The 18,277-nt window shown below is 37.6% G+C and overlaps 2 protein-coding genes across 5 annotated transcripts in view; one reads left to right on the top strand and one right to left on the bottom strand.

Annotated features, from left to right (window-relative positions):
• Nucleotides 1–477: 477 nt before the first annotated feature.
• Nucleotides 478–12,387, bottom strand: LOC139466659 (forkhead box protein G1-like). Of its 3 annotated transcripts, none has more exons than XM_071248249.1 (7): nt 12,368–12,386; nt 8,294–9,350; nt 5,037–5,079; nt 3,400–3,589; nt 3,033–3,250; nt 1,795–1,909; nt 478–1,270 (listed from the first exon to the last, which is right to left on the bottom strand). In XM_071248249.1, the coding sequence occupies exons 2-7, from the start codon at nt 9,175–9,177 to the stop codon at nt 1,116–1,118; spliced, it is 1,605 nt and encodes a 534-aa protein (XP_071104350.1). In that variant the 5' UTR covers nt 9,178–9,350; nt 12,368–12,386; the 3' UTR covers nt 478–1,115. The 3 variants fall into 3 exon arrangements, with proteins under 3 accessions (XP_071104350.1, XP_071104349.1, XP_071104352.1); XM_071248251.1 differs by having other exon boundaries at nt 1,184–1,270; nt 1,759–1,909; nt 12,368–12,387; XM_071248248.1 differs by lacking the exon at nt 12,368–12,386 and having other exon boundaries at nt 478–1,288; nt 8,294–9,361.
• Nucleotides 12,386–18,277, top strand: part of LOC139466658 (protein kinase C and casein kinase substrate in neurons protein 1-like) — a 73,475-nt gene continuing 67,583 nt past the window's right edge. The window contains exon 1 of one of the 2 annotated variants that reach the window (XM_071248246.1): nt 12,386–12,546. The gene's annotated coding sequence lies outside the window, so the exon portion shown is untranslated. The remainder of the gene's footprint in view (nt 12,547–18,277) is intronic. The other variant, XM_071248247.1, reaches the window with a different exon arrangement.

Genomic DNA, 18,277 nt, shown 5'->3' with positions numbered 1-18,277 from the left:
TGTAAAGTCCTACATGGTGAACTTACACCAACACACTGCAGCATGACTGGTGTAAAGTCCTACATGGTGAACTTACACCAACACACTGCAGCAAGACTGGTGTAAAGTCCTACATGGTGAACTTACACCAACACACTGCAGCATGACTGGTGTAAAGTCCTACATGGTGAACTTACACCAACACACTGCAGCAAGACTGGTGTAAAGACCTACATCGTGAACTTACACCAACACACTGCAGCAAGACTGGTGTAAAGTCCTACATGGTGAACTTACACCAACACACTGCAGCAAGACTGGTGTAAAGTCCTACATGGTGAACTTACACCAACACACTGCAGCAAGACTGGTGTAAAGTCCTACATGGTGAACTTACACCAACACACTGCAGCAAGACTGGTGTAAAGACCTACATGGTGAACTTACACCAACACACTGCAGCAAGACTGGTGTAAAGTCCTACATGGTGAACTTACACCAACACACTGCAGCAAGACTGGTGTAAAGTCCTACATGGTGAACTTACACCAACACACTGCAGCAAGACTGGTGTAAAGTCCTACATGGTGAACTTACACCAACACACTGCAGCATGACTGGTGTTAAGTCCTACATGGTGAACTTACACCAACACACTACCATATTCAAATTTATGGCAGGTCCAGGGTCCCGTTCCTCAAAGCGATCTTAGCACTACGATGATCGTAAACCTATGTTAAAGTATGGGACTTATGATCACCTTAGTGCTAAGATCGCTTTGAGGAACGGGGCCCTGGGGTCTAAATCTAAATCGTTAGGGTTATGACAAAGATCCTTGACTTCATGCTTGATTTCGAACACAGAAGTGAAGCCGGTAGGGGAAAACATAGGCACATTAAATAAATAGAGAACATAGATCCACTGGAACAATATATACATTCAAACTTTGACTATAAATGGCTAATATTGCAGTTCAGCATTGATGTTATTATCTCCAAACAAATGTATTGGCAGTGTTTCAAATAATAAATGCATAAAACGGCAGTAAAATGGTGAAATATGTTTCAAAATGTATGTCACGAGATCAAAACGAAATACTTCAAGGAATTAAATGGCATAACAGTGTGGCCATCAAGTCAGGTCTGAGCAACAGACAGTGTGCGATTTGGTGTGGTTAGACTGAGCAGTGTTGCGGTCAGTGTTCCTGGCGATGGTGACCGCAGCCCAGCAACTGGACTAGAGGTGTACACACACGTCCCATGGAAGGTGGCTCCGGGCAGACCAGCAAACACTGCAACACAACACATGGCTAGAAAACAATCAACTCTTTACTTCATCAGCATATAATAAGTACACAATGAGAAAAGGTTATCTTCTTAACAACTGCATGTGGTTCAAGCAGAGTACATCTTTAGTTTGTAGGACTTAACATGCTTAAGCCTGCTTTTCAAGTTATCCCTTCATGTATAATTCTATATTTTCAGTATTCTCATTCTTTGACCCAGTCAGCATCTTTTTTTTTCAGGAAACCCATTTAATGTACAATGATGATAGCAATATATCAAACCTGAAAAATAAATTTAGTGCGATAAAACAAGTCATTTGGAAAAACAGCAACCTAAATTCATGTTTCACTTTACAACCCATTGTCTGATTGTCAGAATATTTTATCATAAACATCCGATATTGTGATCTCAGCATTTTTAATTCTTCCCCTAACTAATCTGTATAAAGTAGCAAGTGTTGTCGGTCATGATCGGTGTCAATAAAAAAAATTACCCCGCTACCTAGGCTGATCCTAGGACAAGGCGCTACCTGAACTGCTGGAGGAGCCTGACGATGCCACAGGTGATCCCACAGTTGCCATAGCAACATGGGGGCTTAAGTCAATGTTGAGGTCATTTGCAAGATCATCATCCCATAGTCCATGCTGCAACACAAAAACCACATCTGACTCACGATACACATCTGACTTACGATACACGTCTGACTAAGGATACATGTGACTCAGGATACACATCTGACTCAGGATACACGTCTGACTAAGGATACATGTGACTCAGGATACACATCTGACTCAGGATACACGTCTGACTATAGATACATGTGACTCAGGATACACATCTGACTCAGGATACACGTCTGACTAAGGATACATGTGACTCAGGATACACATCTGACTCAGGATACACGTCTGACTCAGGATACACGTCTGACTAAGGATACATGTGACTCAGGATACACATCCGACTCAGGATACACATCTGACTCAGGATACACATCCGACTCAGGATACACGTCTGACTCAGGATACACGTCTGACTCAGGATACACGTCTGACTAAGGATACATGTGACTCAGGATACACATCCGACTCAGGATACACATCCGACTCAGGATACACATCTGACTCAGGATACACGTCTGACTCAGGATACACGTCTGACTAAGGATACATGTGACTCACAATACATATCTGACTCAGGATACACATCTGACCCAGGATACACGTCTGACTAAGGATACATGTGACTCAGGATACACATCCAACTCAGGATACACATCTGACTCACGATACACGTCTGACTCACGATACACGTCTGACTCAGGATACATGTGACTCAGGATACACATCTGACTCAGGATACACGTCTGACTAAGGATACATGAGACTCAGGATACACATCTGACTCAGGATACACATCTGACTCAGGATACACGTCTGACTTAACGTTGGCAAGTATGTTAAAAGATTGCAAATCTTGTTATGGGAAGTCAAAGGCTGTCTCTCCCATTCATGAATATGGAGATAAGCAAGCCAAGGTTCAATTGAAAGTCATCTGTCTTCCCAGATTGACCTGCATTGGGCACAAAAATATCGAATAACATCTGAACAAGCACACTGACATGGTCTGCTGAGAGTAAGGATCACCAAGTATTTTGTCACTCCCCATTTTGAAAATGACCACCACCCCTTCCCCAGAAAAGGATCATGCTTGTCTTTAGCGTGTTCCTAGGACAGTTTCTCTAGAACTAGCAAGAGTCCTGATTACCTGCATTGCAAGGTCAGACAGAGAGGGGTCGAGGGTGAAGTTGGAGTCAAGGACGTTGAGATCACGAAGTTCTGATGCAAACAGATCATCAGGTTTGGCTGGTGTGTGTGAGTTGGCGGTGAGGTCTGACGGGGCGCAGGGAGACGCTGGTGGAGCCGCTTGTGTGGTTGGCTCCATGTGGAGTCCAGCTTCACCACGCTCAATCTTCTCCAGTCTCTCTATGACACACAACAAGAATACACATCAACTATTAAGTATTATTGTGGACATCGACAACACCTGATGGAAATGGACACAGGATTTGTTATTTTCCAGCTGAACACCCACATAAACACAGGTTGATTGTTGATCATCAGTGTCGACTCACCTGGGTAGGCCATGCTGCTGTGTAAAGCGACTGGGTCTTTCTTGCTTCCTTTGGCTATCTCTTCCTCCATCTTGTCTTTCTTGGCAGGATTGAGGGCCCACAGACACCCCTTCTTGGCATTGCTGCTCAATTTAGGGTTGTCCACTTTCTCAAAACACTTGTTCAGAGACAGATTGTGTCGTACTGAATTCTGAAAATTATGAAGAACACCTCTTTAAGGTTTTAAGTATATTGCAAAATAATAATGTTAACCAACTTCGATGTATCAAACTTATTTATTAAATACAAAAGTATTCTCAGAGCTTCGGTGCTCTTATCAAGCACTTATTACATAATCAAAGGATTTTTTTGTATGAAAGCTAATCCTAAAGTTGATGCTTGACATGTTGTTTCCTTCACCCATCTTGACAATCTCAAAAACTAGTCTCACAATACACCTTCCTCCCACCTCAACAACTAGCCTCACAATACACCTTCCTCCCACCTCAACAACTAGTCCTACAATACACACCACCTCCCACCTCAACAACTAGCCTCACAATACACCTTCCTCCCACCTCAACAACTAGTCCTACAATACACACCACCTCCCACCTCAACAACTAGTCCTACAATACACACCACCTCCCACCTCAACAACTAGTCCTACAATACACACCACCTCCCACCTCAACAACTAGTCCTACAATACACACCACCTCCCACCTCAACAACTAGCCTCACAATACACCTTCCTCCCACCTCAACAACTAGTCCTACAATACACACCACCTCCCACCTCAACAACTAGTCCTACAATACACACCACCTCCCACCTCAACAACTAGTCCTACAATACACACCACCTCCCACCTCAACAACTAGTCCTACAATACACACCATCTCCCACCTCAACAACTAGTCCTACAATACACACCACCTCCCACCTCAACAACTAGTCCTACAATACACACCACCTCCCACCTCAACAACTAGTCCTACAATACACACCACCTCCCACCTCAACAACTAGTCCTACAATACACACCACCTCCCACCTCAACAACTAGTCCTACAATACACACCACCTCCCACCTCAACAACTAGTCCTACAATACACACCACCTCCCACCTCAACAACTAGTCCTACAATACACACCACCTCCCACCTCAACAACTAGTCCTACAATACACACCACCTCCCACAACTGCTGTTGGATATCAACAGAGATCGGAGAAGTAACTTTGAGCAAATATGCAAGCAAGTCCAGAAAGCAAACAACAGTTTTCACGCCGCTTGTAATTTGTGAAACATTTATGCATGGACTACTTTGTGGACATTTGAGATATAACAAAAACTGTTGCTTTCCATCTTGGGCAGTTGTCATGATTGACAATAACAAGCCTGTTTCGTTAAATCTAAACTTTATTTCATCACAATAGCTCATGTACCGTGAGTTATTTATGAAAATTTCATATCAATAATTGTTAATATTTCTTCCCATCAATGATGATTCAGATTATCAATCTTTTTTACTAATTTTAGCGAGCCCTACCCACAGCTTTATCCTATTATCATCACTAATTACAATTATATAATACAGACTTTCAACTAACCTCATCATCTAGGTGAATAACGACACATGCAAATCACATACCTTCCAACCATCAGGAGCAGTCTTGAAATATGGAAAGTTTTCCCTGAAAATGAAATTATTAAGAAACAACTTTAATTAATATCATGTGTTCAGTTTACTTACTATATGCTAACTCTTATCTGATTTAACTGTAGGATTATATTTATCACATAATGGGTAGGTAGTTTGGCAGGAGATAGCCATTAGCCAAAAGATAAAGATGGTATCCATAGTTTCCAAAACTACTGATACCCAATCATTAATCCACTTTGGGGGGGGGGGGGGGCTGAAAAAAAAGTTTTGAAAAAGATAATTATGCTTCAAACTATTGAAAGTGATATGTAACTGTCTGCCTGCCACAAAAATTACATTGTTGTAAGGTGTATTTCTTTTTTAAATCTTCAGACCGATTGTTTTAATTATGGAAAACATTTCTCCAGACAAAATCATATCAAATTGTCGGTCCCTTTCTGTAACTGCTGAGAATATTTACACAATGGATAATGTCACATGATGCATTCATGCACTGATTTTTTTCTAAGCATTTACAGTCGTGCAGGTAATGGACAATGCAATTTACAAACTGAGAAAGTTGAAAGATGATATTGGATGAATCTTGCCTTCTTGTCTTTTTATATCAAGTATATCAATAATTGTCGATAAGAGTTTTCAACTTTTATTGACTGTAGACTGGTGTTGATATTTTGGTTATCAAAAGACACTTTAGTAAGATTCTCTATGAAGTTTCTTTTACCTGAAAATGAGAGATACCGAAAGGCAAATTTCTCAATTTAGTTTCCCTGAGATAATTATAAGCAGTCTCTTTCAGTGCTTATCAATGACTATAATTTGAAAAAAGTCACAATGCTCTTTTGCTCGCATGACTTATGAAGGAATAACTTTATGACACTACATTCTTATTATGGTGCAAACATCAGTAGTGACTGTCAGTGAGTTAAAGAAAACAAAAGCATTTTGCAATGATGTAGAGTGCTAATACTGATTCCTTCTTGTCATTACATTCACACAAGGCCCCTGTAGTTCTTAACAATAGGATTTTCAAACTTTTTGCAAAATCTGACTTTTTTAACCAAATACAATTTAATGGTTGACCATGGTCTAACTTTCCAACATCTGTAGCTATCTGGTGTTATCAGCTTTATCATGTGGCAGGAGGGTGCTTGTATAAATAGGTATCAATTAACCCTCTAACAGTGTCAGCTCCAAGAACGTCACTCCTTAATTGTGATAAGTGCTGGTCCACTGCTGGATTTTTACTACCATAAGAGGAAAGTTTGATGTGGATGAGTTACATCTTAAAAACAAAAATATAATAATTCTTCATTGTACATTTAATACTCAAAATATTATATAGATAACATTGTCCCTTGACTCCCTTATTAATCAAAAAGATACATGAACTTCTCTCATGATGTCCATGTATATGGATGTATCTTTATAGGCTTAGTGTTCTATAATGCCTATTTTGAAACAAATAATATGCAAGATTTCTTTAACAGCTGAATATCTTAATCTCTCTCCAACTTCCATTCGACTCCCTTACACAAAACCAGTCTTAGACTGATTCAGCATTCCAAGAGACAATGTGGTTACAAGCTGAAGAGATACTACAGACAATCAGTAGAAATGGAAAAGTAACCTCATCTGTTGTGCATGACACTTGTGGTTGGGCTTTAACATAAATTTACAATAAAACCACATTGATTTGAACAAAATAAGTTTCTTCATATAAAAAAAAAAGCTGTATGACAAATATCATGTTCTGACTTAAGACATACTGCATATCTATCCCGTCCCTCCTATGGGCTGGCATAGTAAAGAGTTTCCCCCAAAACATATAAGGTTGCCTCTGTCAGTGTCCATGGTGTCTCCGGTCCAAAATAAATGCTGGACAGTTGATTTGCAAGAAATAAAACAGAAGAAAATTAAGATATTGAGCATGTTGATTATCCTGACATTTTGACATGTTTGAGACTTTGAGTTACCAAAATATCCCTCCAATCATGACAATGACATGAATACCATCAACATTATATTATGATCAATAACGCTATAAGATTTGGATGTTTCGATTAATTGTTCTGGCAACAATACTTGCACCAATTGTCCGACCATATCCAGGTAGATCTACCTGCTGCAGGTCTCAAGAGATAGTACAAAATGTCTGATTCGGAAAATTTGACCGTACTCCTGTCAAAATGTATTTAGATACACGTATAAACCAATCTGAAGCTGACTGAAGTTTTATCTTTATGAAAACATAAGAAGTCAGAAGGAATGTGTGTATAGTCAGAAAGAAATCCTAACATTTGTCACTTAAAAGCGTAACCATAGTGTTCTAGTTAATTTTTGCCATTAAACAATATAAATTTGTGACTAACCACTGGTCCGGGTAGTTCTGTTGGATAGCCGGGTCCTACTCAGTACCCACCCCGACCCGTTTACACGTCCCAGCCATAATACACTCATTTAACCTAAGCCCAACCTGTTGCCATGGAAATGCAAAATTGATTTGTTTTAATTTCCTAAAAACAAAAAGGCACCAGTTCAGTGCATGCATGTGAATACATACAGGAAGTTTCATGAAGAAATATTGAACAGTTAAAATTAATTGAGTTATCCACCCGAAACCAAACATGATAGACAGACAGATACTTTGTTTGAGTGGGGATTCTCAATTACCAAACATAAAAATACATAGATACCAATTACCAAAAAGCATACACATTACAGAACTTCTCTAGCATAGTCATCACAGTTGTCTGGTTTTAGTATGTTTAAATATTTTTTTTTTTTTAATATTCCTGCACAGATCAAACTTTGAATATATATATATATATGTGTGTGTGTGTGTGTGTGTGTGTGTGTGCCTGTGTGTGCCTAGATCTAGTGAAATTCCCAACATAAATAAAAGAATTTACTTGTCAGCTAACATGTTGTTCTTCTATCACCTGGTTATGAATCAAATCATGGTTAGTCTGAAATACTAATTACGAATATGAAAAAAAAGTGAAACATTTGCTACAAATCATATATCTAGTGTGTCCGCGCGTGCATGTGTCCCTTTGATGGCTGAAGGACAAATAACAACAATATGTATCAGCGCTCCTTTGTTTATATGATTTCCACAAAGCTGAGATATGTAAGAACTCATGTAACTTGATTAATTATGTCAGTATAATACGATATGTAATAGACGAAATCACTTGTTACATAAAAACTACATAAAAACTGCATTGTTTGACCTTGATACTTACGTCATGAAGTTGTAGATTTCACTGACAGGTAAACTGCCATTCTGACTGTTTTTCAAAGCCAGGGCTATCAGACAACTGTATGAATAGACAGGTTTGGGGAAGACTTTCTCTGTCGGTTTATTATTGTCCGTGTCTTTCTTAGTATGTGCATTGGTAGATATACTGACGCTTTGTCCAGGTGCTGGTGGCAAGTTAACTGTTATGTGAGACCGGGGACGGATTCCGTTCTGTAGGTGGCCCACCAATACAGGCGAGCTTTCTGAAGGAGACAGTACATTTTTGTTTTGATTTGAAACTGCAAAACCACTTTGTGTAGTAAACACAGTATTCTGTGATCCTATGGAATCAAGGGACAGGGTGGTTGTTGGGGTACTCGTCACGATCACGCTCACATTGTTCAGATTTTCAGTCAACATAGCATCACGTACTGTTTGCGTATGAGCTGGTGGCTGCAGGTGCACTGGAATGGCAGTTTGTGGATTTACAAGAAGATTCGGATCGGTATTTTCAGTTTCTGACAGTTGATGTAGCTGTGCAAGTGCCGCACTTTGGAGGCCTTGAATCCAGTCAAATTCCCCGAATGCTCCCGTAGCTGAAACACCAGTGTCCATTGCATCGAGATCAGGAAGTACTGAGACTGTGTCTAACTTTGGATCCAAGCCACAATCCTGCCTGTCGGAATTCAGAAACAAACTATCCAGATCATTTCTATCATCCATCATGTCCATTACTGACAAATGGTCTGGATCATTGTGATTATATATATCCATTTTCAGTAATTCACAGAGAAGCATGTAAGAGAGATGTGGCTGGACTGGAGAGCTGCAGTGTTTTGATAAATCCGATCCTCTCTTACTTGTTTTCCACACATAAGAATTTTCCATACAAGTTGAATGAAAGGTCTCACAAACGGCAAATTTCGTTAATGTAGTATATCAAGTCCTGTTACGTCAATGCTGGATTCAGGTAATCACAGTAGATGCCCATTTGCCAAGTACATGAGACGCAGTAGTAAAGTTTCCAGTTGTAGTAAAGTAGTAAAATTCTGTTGGTCAATCTGGGGGACAAAGAAACGTACTACGTTCAAAATACCGCGCGCTGATTGGATGTCGATTGTCACGAGGTTTGAATTAAGCATCACTGGTTGGTTGTTGTCAAGGCGACATGCCATAACAGGTCCCGTTTTTCTCAGATCGAGCAGGTGCCCGTGCGTGTTTGTACACCGTCCTTATCGTGACAGAGCGAATCAATCTTTTAATACACTGAGTTATTATTGGTAATGACGAAGAAAAGCTGTTCCGATGTTCGAGTTATTAAGGTTTAAAGAACAGAAACCCAATATTTATACTCACACATTTTGAGAAAGGAATATAGATCTAATTAATGGTAATTAATTAATATGGTTATTATACTTACTATAATATACTAATTTAATGTAACCGGACATGGACGAATGTCTGCTGCAGTGGATATGATTACTGTCATTAATGCATTTTCAAATGCAGGATATTTCACAGATCGTTCGTGATGCTTCTTTTCAACAAACATATTTTTATACTTCACTAAAACTCAAGTTTCTTAAAAATTTATTAATTGAAGGAAGCATATATTGTCATCATCATATTTATATACCTGCTATGATAGCTAATAGAATGGCTTAATTAGTCGATTGATCGATTTACTGAGTACAGATTGACTGGGCGAGTGGTTGAAACCAAGGGCACTACGAACAAAATAATCAATTCGTTCCACCACCTCTTTGGACAGTATCTCGGTTACATCACACACACACACACACACACACACACACACACACACACACACACACACGTAGACGTTTAACTACTTTACTGTGAAATACACCATCAGACAAGTATCTCTAAACAAAAGAATTAAATTCTTTTCTTTACTGTAATATCATGTTCTTATTTTATTATCATTTGCTTATGTTAAAAACACACACTTCCAAGGGCTGAAGATTGACCCAAAAGGCTTTGTAAAGATTTTATGATTGAATACAACAAAAATGTAAACAGATTCAAAATTTGAAATTGAAATACTCAAAATGATTATATCCATTTTCAGTAATCATTAGCTTTATATGATCACAGTTATTTTGCCTTTGCGTTTATAACAGATACATGTATCAATTACAAATTGTTTTCCCCCAGATTTCTTCATACTTTATTCACTTTATTCAAACCCCTATACCTTTAACGAAGGACAGGTATTGTTTTTTAAAACTATATTCGAGCTATAAAGTCTATTTAGAATGCCCGTAGCTATCGTAAATTTATTTACATTTATAAGTTGAACAATATGTATTGAGACAATATCGGTATGCATGACATAACAATGCCCGACCATTTTTATATTTTATTTTGACTTTTACACATAAATAGTTTTCATGACAAAATGGAGAGCTTTCATTCAGTGTACATAGTTAATTTCTTCTACATTCACCATTTCTGTGAAACTATCAACTGCCCCCCGGTTTTTGTTTTAGTCAGTTGAATTCGATTTGGAGGATATACGATGTGATACGTTAATAAAGTGTGTTTTTCGAACTCCTTGATACATTTTTTATTGCATTGTAAGTTCAATTACAACAATTATACAATTATCTATAAACTGTAAAAATAAATTAGAAAAATGTACGGGTTTTCTCTGACAACAAACAGATGAACACGAAAGTACTGAACGGAAGGGAATCAAGGGTATTACTTTTTTATGCACGTGCATGTGCGCTTTATCAGGTTAAACGTTGCCTGAAATATATATACAGAATTAAAGGTTTCGCATGCCTGATTCCACGAACATTTTATGGGCACTTCAAAATGAAGAGGCCATGCTTATATTTGCTGTGTAATGTGGAAAATATGTTCTTACACAGTTCAAATACAATTATGCTACTTATGTCCATATCTGCTGAAATACATTGTACACACTTTATCAGAAACCGCTTAGCCTTTATGATATAGAGCGGCTGGAGGAAATGAAACAAAAGAGAACTTTGTCTAATATGATTAAATATTTATATGGTGAGTCTTATATTTTCTCCTCGACACCAATGAAGAAATTTATATGCTTTCGTTGCCAATACCATTGTAAGAAAAAATATAGAATGTAAATAATATGTACATCTATACAATATGTTTCATAAATAGATCCATACCGGAAATGGTTGGTTGGTTTGATGTTTAACGCCGCACTCAGCAATATTCCTGCTACCGTATTCGACGTAATAAGCGCCCGAGCGCTCTCAAAATTAGAAATAGGGGGCTCTTACTAGAATATTATTTTGGTGAAAAAAACTGAGTTGAAAGATAAATATCGTTATTTATGCTGAAATATTTATGTACGACAGATATATTTTTCCATAATTCAATTACCCATAATTAAGGGTGCATATAACACATGAGTGCTTATTATACGCGAATAAATACGTCTTGTGTACATTGATCAATCGGAAGGGGTGCTAATTGGGATTGTTATATCTTAGCAAATGTCACCGGGGCCGCTTTATTAGAGCGGGGCGCTTATTATGTCGAATACGGTATATGACGGCGGTCTGTATATAATCGAGTCAGGACCAGACAATCCAGTGATTAATATCATGAGCACCGATCCACGCAATTGGGTTCGATGACATGCATCAACCAAGTCAGCGAGCCTGACTACGCGATCCCGCTAGTCGCCTCTTACATCAAGCATCAACTTTGCTGAAGACCTATTCTTTCCGGATCTTCACGGGTCATATACCGGAAATGACACACAGAGACAACACTTCTGACAACTTCAAAAACAGCGATAAAAAGTGTCTAAAATTCCCCATTTATAAAACATATAACATTGGTACATTTTACACGTTCACTCACATAGGCCATGTACGTTTAACTAATAGACTCATATGGAAATACATTTGACTACGTTCCATAATTGGTGTATTTGTATGTGTAGGATAGTTTCGTAACAAAGGTATTTCAGGCTTAAAGTTGGACATGGCCAGTCACAGCCAGACGTAATCCTGCTTGCTGAGAAAGGGGAGCCTGTAATAATATAAACTAGATCTACTATTTAGAAACCCGCTCCCTGTCGTGACCATCTTCATTCATGCAAGAAACGACGGGCCAATCAACATTCTTCTAACAGAGACGAACCAATTGTATTGGCTGTTACTTCAGGTGCAAGGCTAGAGATCTTCCACCCATCGTACGGACATATTGGACTAGATTTCTTAGGACAGAGACCAGGTGACACATAATTTGTTACTCTATGATTGTTAATGTTAAAAATGTTGTGCTTGGTGAATTTGATGTCGAGAAGGTACTGTATTTGCATGAATCTAATGGGCATGGCGTGTTCGTCAGTTGTATTGCTCGTCATATTTAGCATTTTGACAGCCGTACCTCTCCAGTCTCTTCCTTCCATCTTGCCTCGGCCTGTCATGTCACCTCGTTTACCTTGTGTTGATAGATGTCCGACACTGTGCCTGAGCCTCTTATTTTCTCTCAATAGTTAACTTTTCACTACTTATTCAACATTTAGAAAAGTATAGCCGTTTCGGCCTACATGTTCATAATAAAATCACAACTTTATCGGGCTACTGTAAAAGTCATCCCAAGTTTGTGTGAAGATGACTTTAGCCTAGATCTAGCCTAGGCCTATATTAGGTCAAACCTGATATCAATCTACCGAGGAATGTAAGCTGGTATGACAGAATGTGTATATATGTATCCAATTAATCGTTTATTGGCGCTAATATTTCCTTGTTTTTTATATGTTTGTTTGAAACCTTGCTCTTAACATTGTATAAAACAGTCTGAGACTAAACCAGCATGCACTATCATACTGAGTGTGGGTAAGGAAGTAACTTAGGGTACTGGATGTAATCAATACGGCCAAATCTTCACATATTTGCTCAAGATGTAAATCATCTTCATCATCATCTTCATCATCATCATCATCTAAATAAACAAGTGGCATTAAAAGACAAATAATAGCATATATACATATATATCGTCAGATCATAGGTTTTGGACGTCATACGTTTTCAGACGGCCATGTTTGTCACGATTACTCGCGCTATAACCATGATAACAGGGGGTGTAGGATCGAGTGCAGGCTAAAATGGCAACACAGCAATACGTCACTGATTTCTCGAGTGAAAATGGCATCGCATTTGGCGAAAACAACTACTATATGTTAGGCGAAAACGGCTTTTCTAATTTTTACAACGATAAGAACAATTTATGTAGTAGTATATATGATTTATTTACATGGTATTTGATGTATTTACAAGTTATTGGATGTATTTGATGTATTTACATGGTATTTCCTGTTATTTGTGTTTCTAAGAGAAGATGTGAGTTTAATTTCATTTATTTTACTTCATAGCATGTTAAGTTTTCACATAAAGTTGAGTTGTGCTTAGGCTTAGTTAGAATATAGTTGGAGTCGAGGCTAATGTCTAATGTAAAATTGTTTCAACATTTCACAATTATTGGTGTTTGCAAGTTACTATGTAAGTTTAATTTCTTATGTTTTACCAAGGTAAAAAGAATAAGGTGCCTTTTTCGCCGGGCAATAGTAGCCGTTTTCGCTTAAGGCGAGGTGCCATTTCCGCCAGTTGGAGCCGTTTTCGTCCGGTGACCTTTTGCTGAGGTGCCGCTTTAGCTATAACCCGTAGCACCACAGACATTGTAAATACTCAAGTGATAGCTTGTTTTTAAGAGGAAGTTTTTTTATGAATGTAGACAATGAGATGTTTTATTGATGTTCATGTGATTAGAGAGAAAACTATAAATGTTTCTTAAGTGTCCAAAAACCAATAACACAGGGTTTATTCAGCCAAGTTTTATTCTATCTTGACCATGTTACTTGTTCATAACATTGAAAACATGTCCTTTTCTTATACATGTATATCCCCAAGCAAGATATTTGAGTCCCAGTTTAAAAGTAGCCTTTCTTAATTTTTAGTGTGTTCTTGACAGTTAAAGAGAATCAGAAATGATATTGTACTAAAAGTTTTGTGATAAGGGCTTTCTGGACAGTATTTTGTTTTATACTTCCAAGATAGATTGTCGCGAAACATCAAATGAGCAGGTATATACATGTCTTATTCAAGTATGAAGAAGTACATCAAACTTTGATCGTTTTAATTTTAATTCATTTATTATGTTGAGATGCTCGAAAACAGTTGACACATTCAAAATAAAGATATATTTTTTATTTTTCTCTCGAAAACAGGTGACACATTCAAAATAAAGATATATTTTTCATTTTTCTCTCGAATCTAACTTTTATTGTGGAAAGAGTCTAAACAATATTTGATAACATTCTAGGCCATGCCATTGTGCCATTGGTGAATTGAATTTTCAAATTATGCACTTTGAAATTATGGATGGCCACGATGGTGCACTGTGAATGGATAAATTCTAATCTAATAAAACAAATAAAGTAGCCTGACACCAAAGTAACAGTCTGCAACTTTTGCTGCTTCTCCAAAACCCAAGTCTCGTAAAGAAGTCTCTTCTGGGCAAGTAAAATCACATAATACTGAGACTAAAATATGCTGAAAATAATACCGATATACATTTTTGTGCTAGTACAATATAATGTTTTGGGCACAGACTACAACCTGAGTTTGTTTTGACTGTAACCTCATTAAACCTCCAAGTCATGCACTTACAATTACAAATACTGCATTATGTTAAACATGGTTAGAACATTAGTTTAACATGGCTCACCTGAATTCTCTGAAGAGATGCGATATGTTTTTTTTAAAGCGCATAACACTCGATAAATCTTTTTCTACTCTATTGTTTATGATTCATAGTGTAGAAATAGATTTATCGAGTGTTATGTGCTTTAAAATACCACATCATTTTCTTGTAAACTTAGCTGGACATAGCAATCAGCTGAACACGTTTTCTTCCAATCTACCATGGATTCAGTTAAAAAGTAGCCAATGATACAACTTCAAGGAATTTTGATGCAATGGTCAGAAAAAATTGTATCTAAAAAAATATTTGTTTTATCAGGATAATAATATATTCCAATATCATGTTACTTTCATTGCTGCCTTTACTATATATATTTAAAATGATAAGAACCATAAGCATAGCACTTTGGTACGGCTGATTGCTTTTGAAGGATATTTTTACGTGTGGAACAATTTGACTAGTCATCGAAGGGACTTCTCGCGCAACATTTATTTCGAATGCGAAAACATTATGTTGACATATAATAGTCAAAGTGCCCCAAATATGAGTTTTAACAAGTCAAAGTATGGCATTTATGATATATGTATATGTATGCATTCTCTGGCAACTAAAGTTCTGACCATGGTTGGTCTAAATAATGGTGAGTTGTGCTATCTACCGATCACTTCATACATGATTTCGCGGAAATAATTGTAAACAATATTGAATGAAATTTTGAATAAAACTAATAAAACATATTGCAAACAAACTCCTGATATACAATGAACCCGTTTTTAAAACCAGATAGTATAATAATGGGATGAAATTGTGTACTTCAGTTTAGATTTGTTGACTGGTATTTCGAGTGATACGTGCTCGTGGTGAATAGCTGATAATGTATTTTGAGATGGGGGGGGGAACGTTTTAACCGAGTTAGTGCAATATTGAAGGGCGCAATAGCGAGGGAACATTGTACATAAGATTTGCGTTCTGTATCGTGGCATATTGATCAATAGGCCAGTGTGTGTCGTGTATCGTATTGTGGGTCAAATATCGTGATGCTTCGGAATATCGGTGTATTGTTTCACCCTTATTATTTATTGATTGGTGTTAACATAGACTCTGTCACCAGTAAGAGCCAATTTCCATGACATTGGCAAAACATGGCTGGATGGCCAGGATGGGCAAGTTGTCTTAAATCAAATGGCAGGCAAGGATATTTTTCTTCTCTTCAAAGAAATGAAAGGCTAAGGATGATCATGGTTGGTTGGTTGGTTTGTTGTTTAACACCTCACTCAGCAATATTCCAGCTATTTGACGGCGGTCTGTAAATAATCGAGTCTGGACCAGACACTCCAGTGATTGACGTCATGAACATCAATCCAGGCAATTGGGATCGGAGACATGTATCAACCAAGTCAGCGAGCCTGACCACACGATCCCGTTAGTCGCCTTTTACGTCAAGTATGGGTTATTGAAGATCTATTCTAACCCGGATGATCATGATGTAACCTAAATGCCAGCTGATATTTTGAAAGCCAACCTGTCAAGTGAGGACCTGGAAACTTAAGTATCGGACTGCACCTCATGTGTTCCCTGATTTGCACTTGGAAATGATATATCATTTATATTAGGAACTATGGCCCACAGTTACATGCACCTGTGAACACAAAATGAACTCTCTTGAAGTAGTTTTAATCTCAGCTTTAGGGGCTTGAAAGTAGGGATCAATAGGATACAAGTACATGCATCAATATAAAAGTTTCACACAGTGATAGAATTTTAATATTTTCACCAGTGTTTAAAATCAAGTTTGAAGTTAGGGGATCCTTGTCATAACCACTTTGTTAAAACTTAAAGATCAAGGTGGGTTGCGTAAATTCAAATACTATAGAAGACCTCAAGGTCCACAGGCCCTCTCTGATCTTCCAACACTGATTACACAAAAATATCCAAACCATTGCAGTGATACTTCTGTACATTGTTACAGCCTTGTCTGAAACATACTTTTATGTTTATGCTTTACTTAGTATGTCTAACCAATTAACTGGATGATAGCACAGGAAGCCGGCCCCTCTGTTCACATTCTTGCAGGCAAGCTTCCGTTCAGTCATGGTTGCTTGCACACATTCTCGGCAAAGCTAACCACTTGATTAATTATCGATAAATATCGGAGAAGGAACTTTAAGCAAATATGCAAGAAAGTCCAGTGTTTATTGTACTCATCTCATTTATTTTGCAATGTAAAACTTTTCTTGGTTTAAAATATATAGCTGATCTGTGTATAAAATAAGGGTGAAACGATACACCGATGTTCCGATGCATCGCGATACTTGACCCACGATACGATATACGATACACGTGGCCCCATTTATCGATACGCCTTGATACGGAACGCAAATCTCAAGTAAAGCGTTTCCTCGCTATTGTGCCTTTCAATAAACCGCTAACTTGGTTATAGCGCGGGGTAACGCATGGCTCCCCAAAACGTACTTACATTTTTGATAAGCTCAGGTTTTACACCGACATGTTTTTCCCCATCTCAAAAAACATTATCAGCTGATCCCCGCAAGCACATAACACCGGAAATACCTGTCAGCAAATCCGAACTTAAGTACGCAATTAAATACCATTACTATACTATCTTGTTATTAAAACGTGTTCATTATATATCTGGACTTGTGTTTGTAATATATTTTATTAATTTTATTCAAAATTTCATTTAATATTGTTTTCATTAAGTTATGTGAAATCGTGTGTGAAGAGATACTGCAACCACGGTCAGATTACCGCTTTTGACGTGTTGAAACGAACTTTAGTTGCTAGAGAATGGATACATATATTAAAAATGCCATACTTTGACTCCTTAAAAGTCATGTGTGTGGCAATTTGGCGAATATATGTCAACATAACGTTTTCGCAATCGAAATACATGTAGCACAGGAAGTCCCGAGGGTGACTGATCAAATTGTTCCATACATAAAAATATCCTGCAACAGCAATCACCAGTACCAAAATGCTACACTTGTGGTTCTTATAATTTGAAATATATATATACATATAGTAAAAGCTGCAACTAAGGTAACACGATATTGGAATATATTATTCCTGATAAAATTCTTTGAAGTTTTATCACCGGTGGAGTACATTAATTATTTTCAGGTGTTTGAACTTTGAATTGTTATTAAGGAAAGTTAGAGAAAGTTCCAACTTCAGTAGTCTTGTTATTATAAAATAATTTTGACTGTTCCAAAATCATGAAAGGTTCAATCTTGACATG

This window comes from Haliotis cracherodii, unplaced genomic scaffold (genome assembly GCF_022045235.1).
Source record: "Haliotis cracherodii isolate W230 unplaced genomic scaffold, xgHalCrac1.p SCAF_19, whole genome shotgun sequence".
NCBI classification, from domain to species: Eukaryota; Metazoa; Mollusca; class Gastropoda; order Lepetellida; family Haliotidae; genus Haliotis; species Haliotis cracherodii.
The sequence above is the reverse complement of the archived record's forward strand: the minus strand, read 5'-3'. Positions and strand labels throughout refer to the sequence as shown.

Excerpts from the sequence above, each read along its gene's own strand:
- LOC139466659 (XM_071248248.1), bottom strand. The coding sequence starts at position 9,177 with ATGGAAAATTCTTATGTGTGGAAAACAAGTAAGAGAGGATCGGATTTA. Across the intron at positions 3,590-5,036 it reads CTGCTCCTGATGGTTGGAAG|AATTCAGTACGACACAATCT; the intron begins GTATGTGATTTG and ends CATAATTTTCAG. Across the intron at positions 1,289-1,794 it reads AGGCTCCTCCAGCAGTTCAG|CCATGTGTTGTGTTGCAGTG; the intron begins GTAGCGCCTTGT and ends ATTGTTTTCTAG.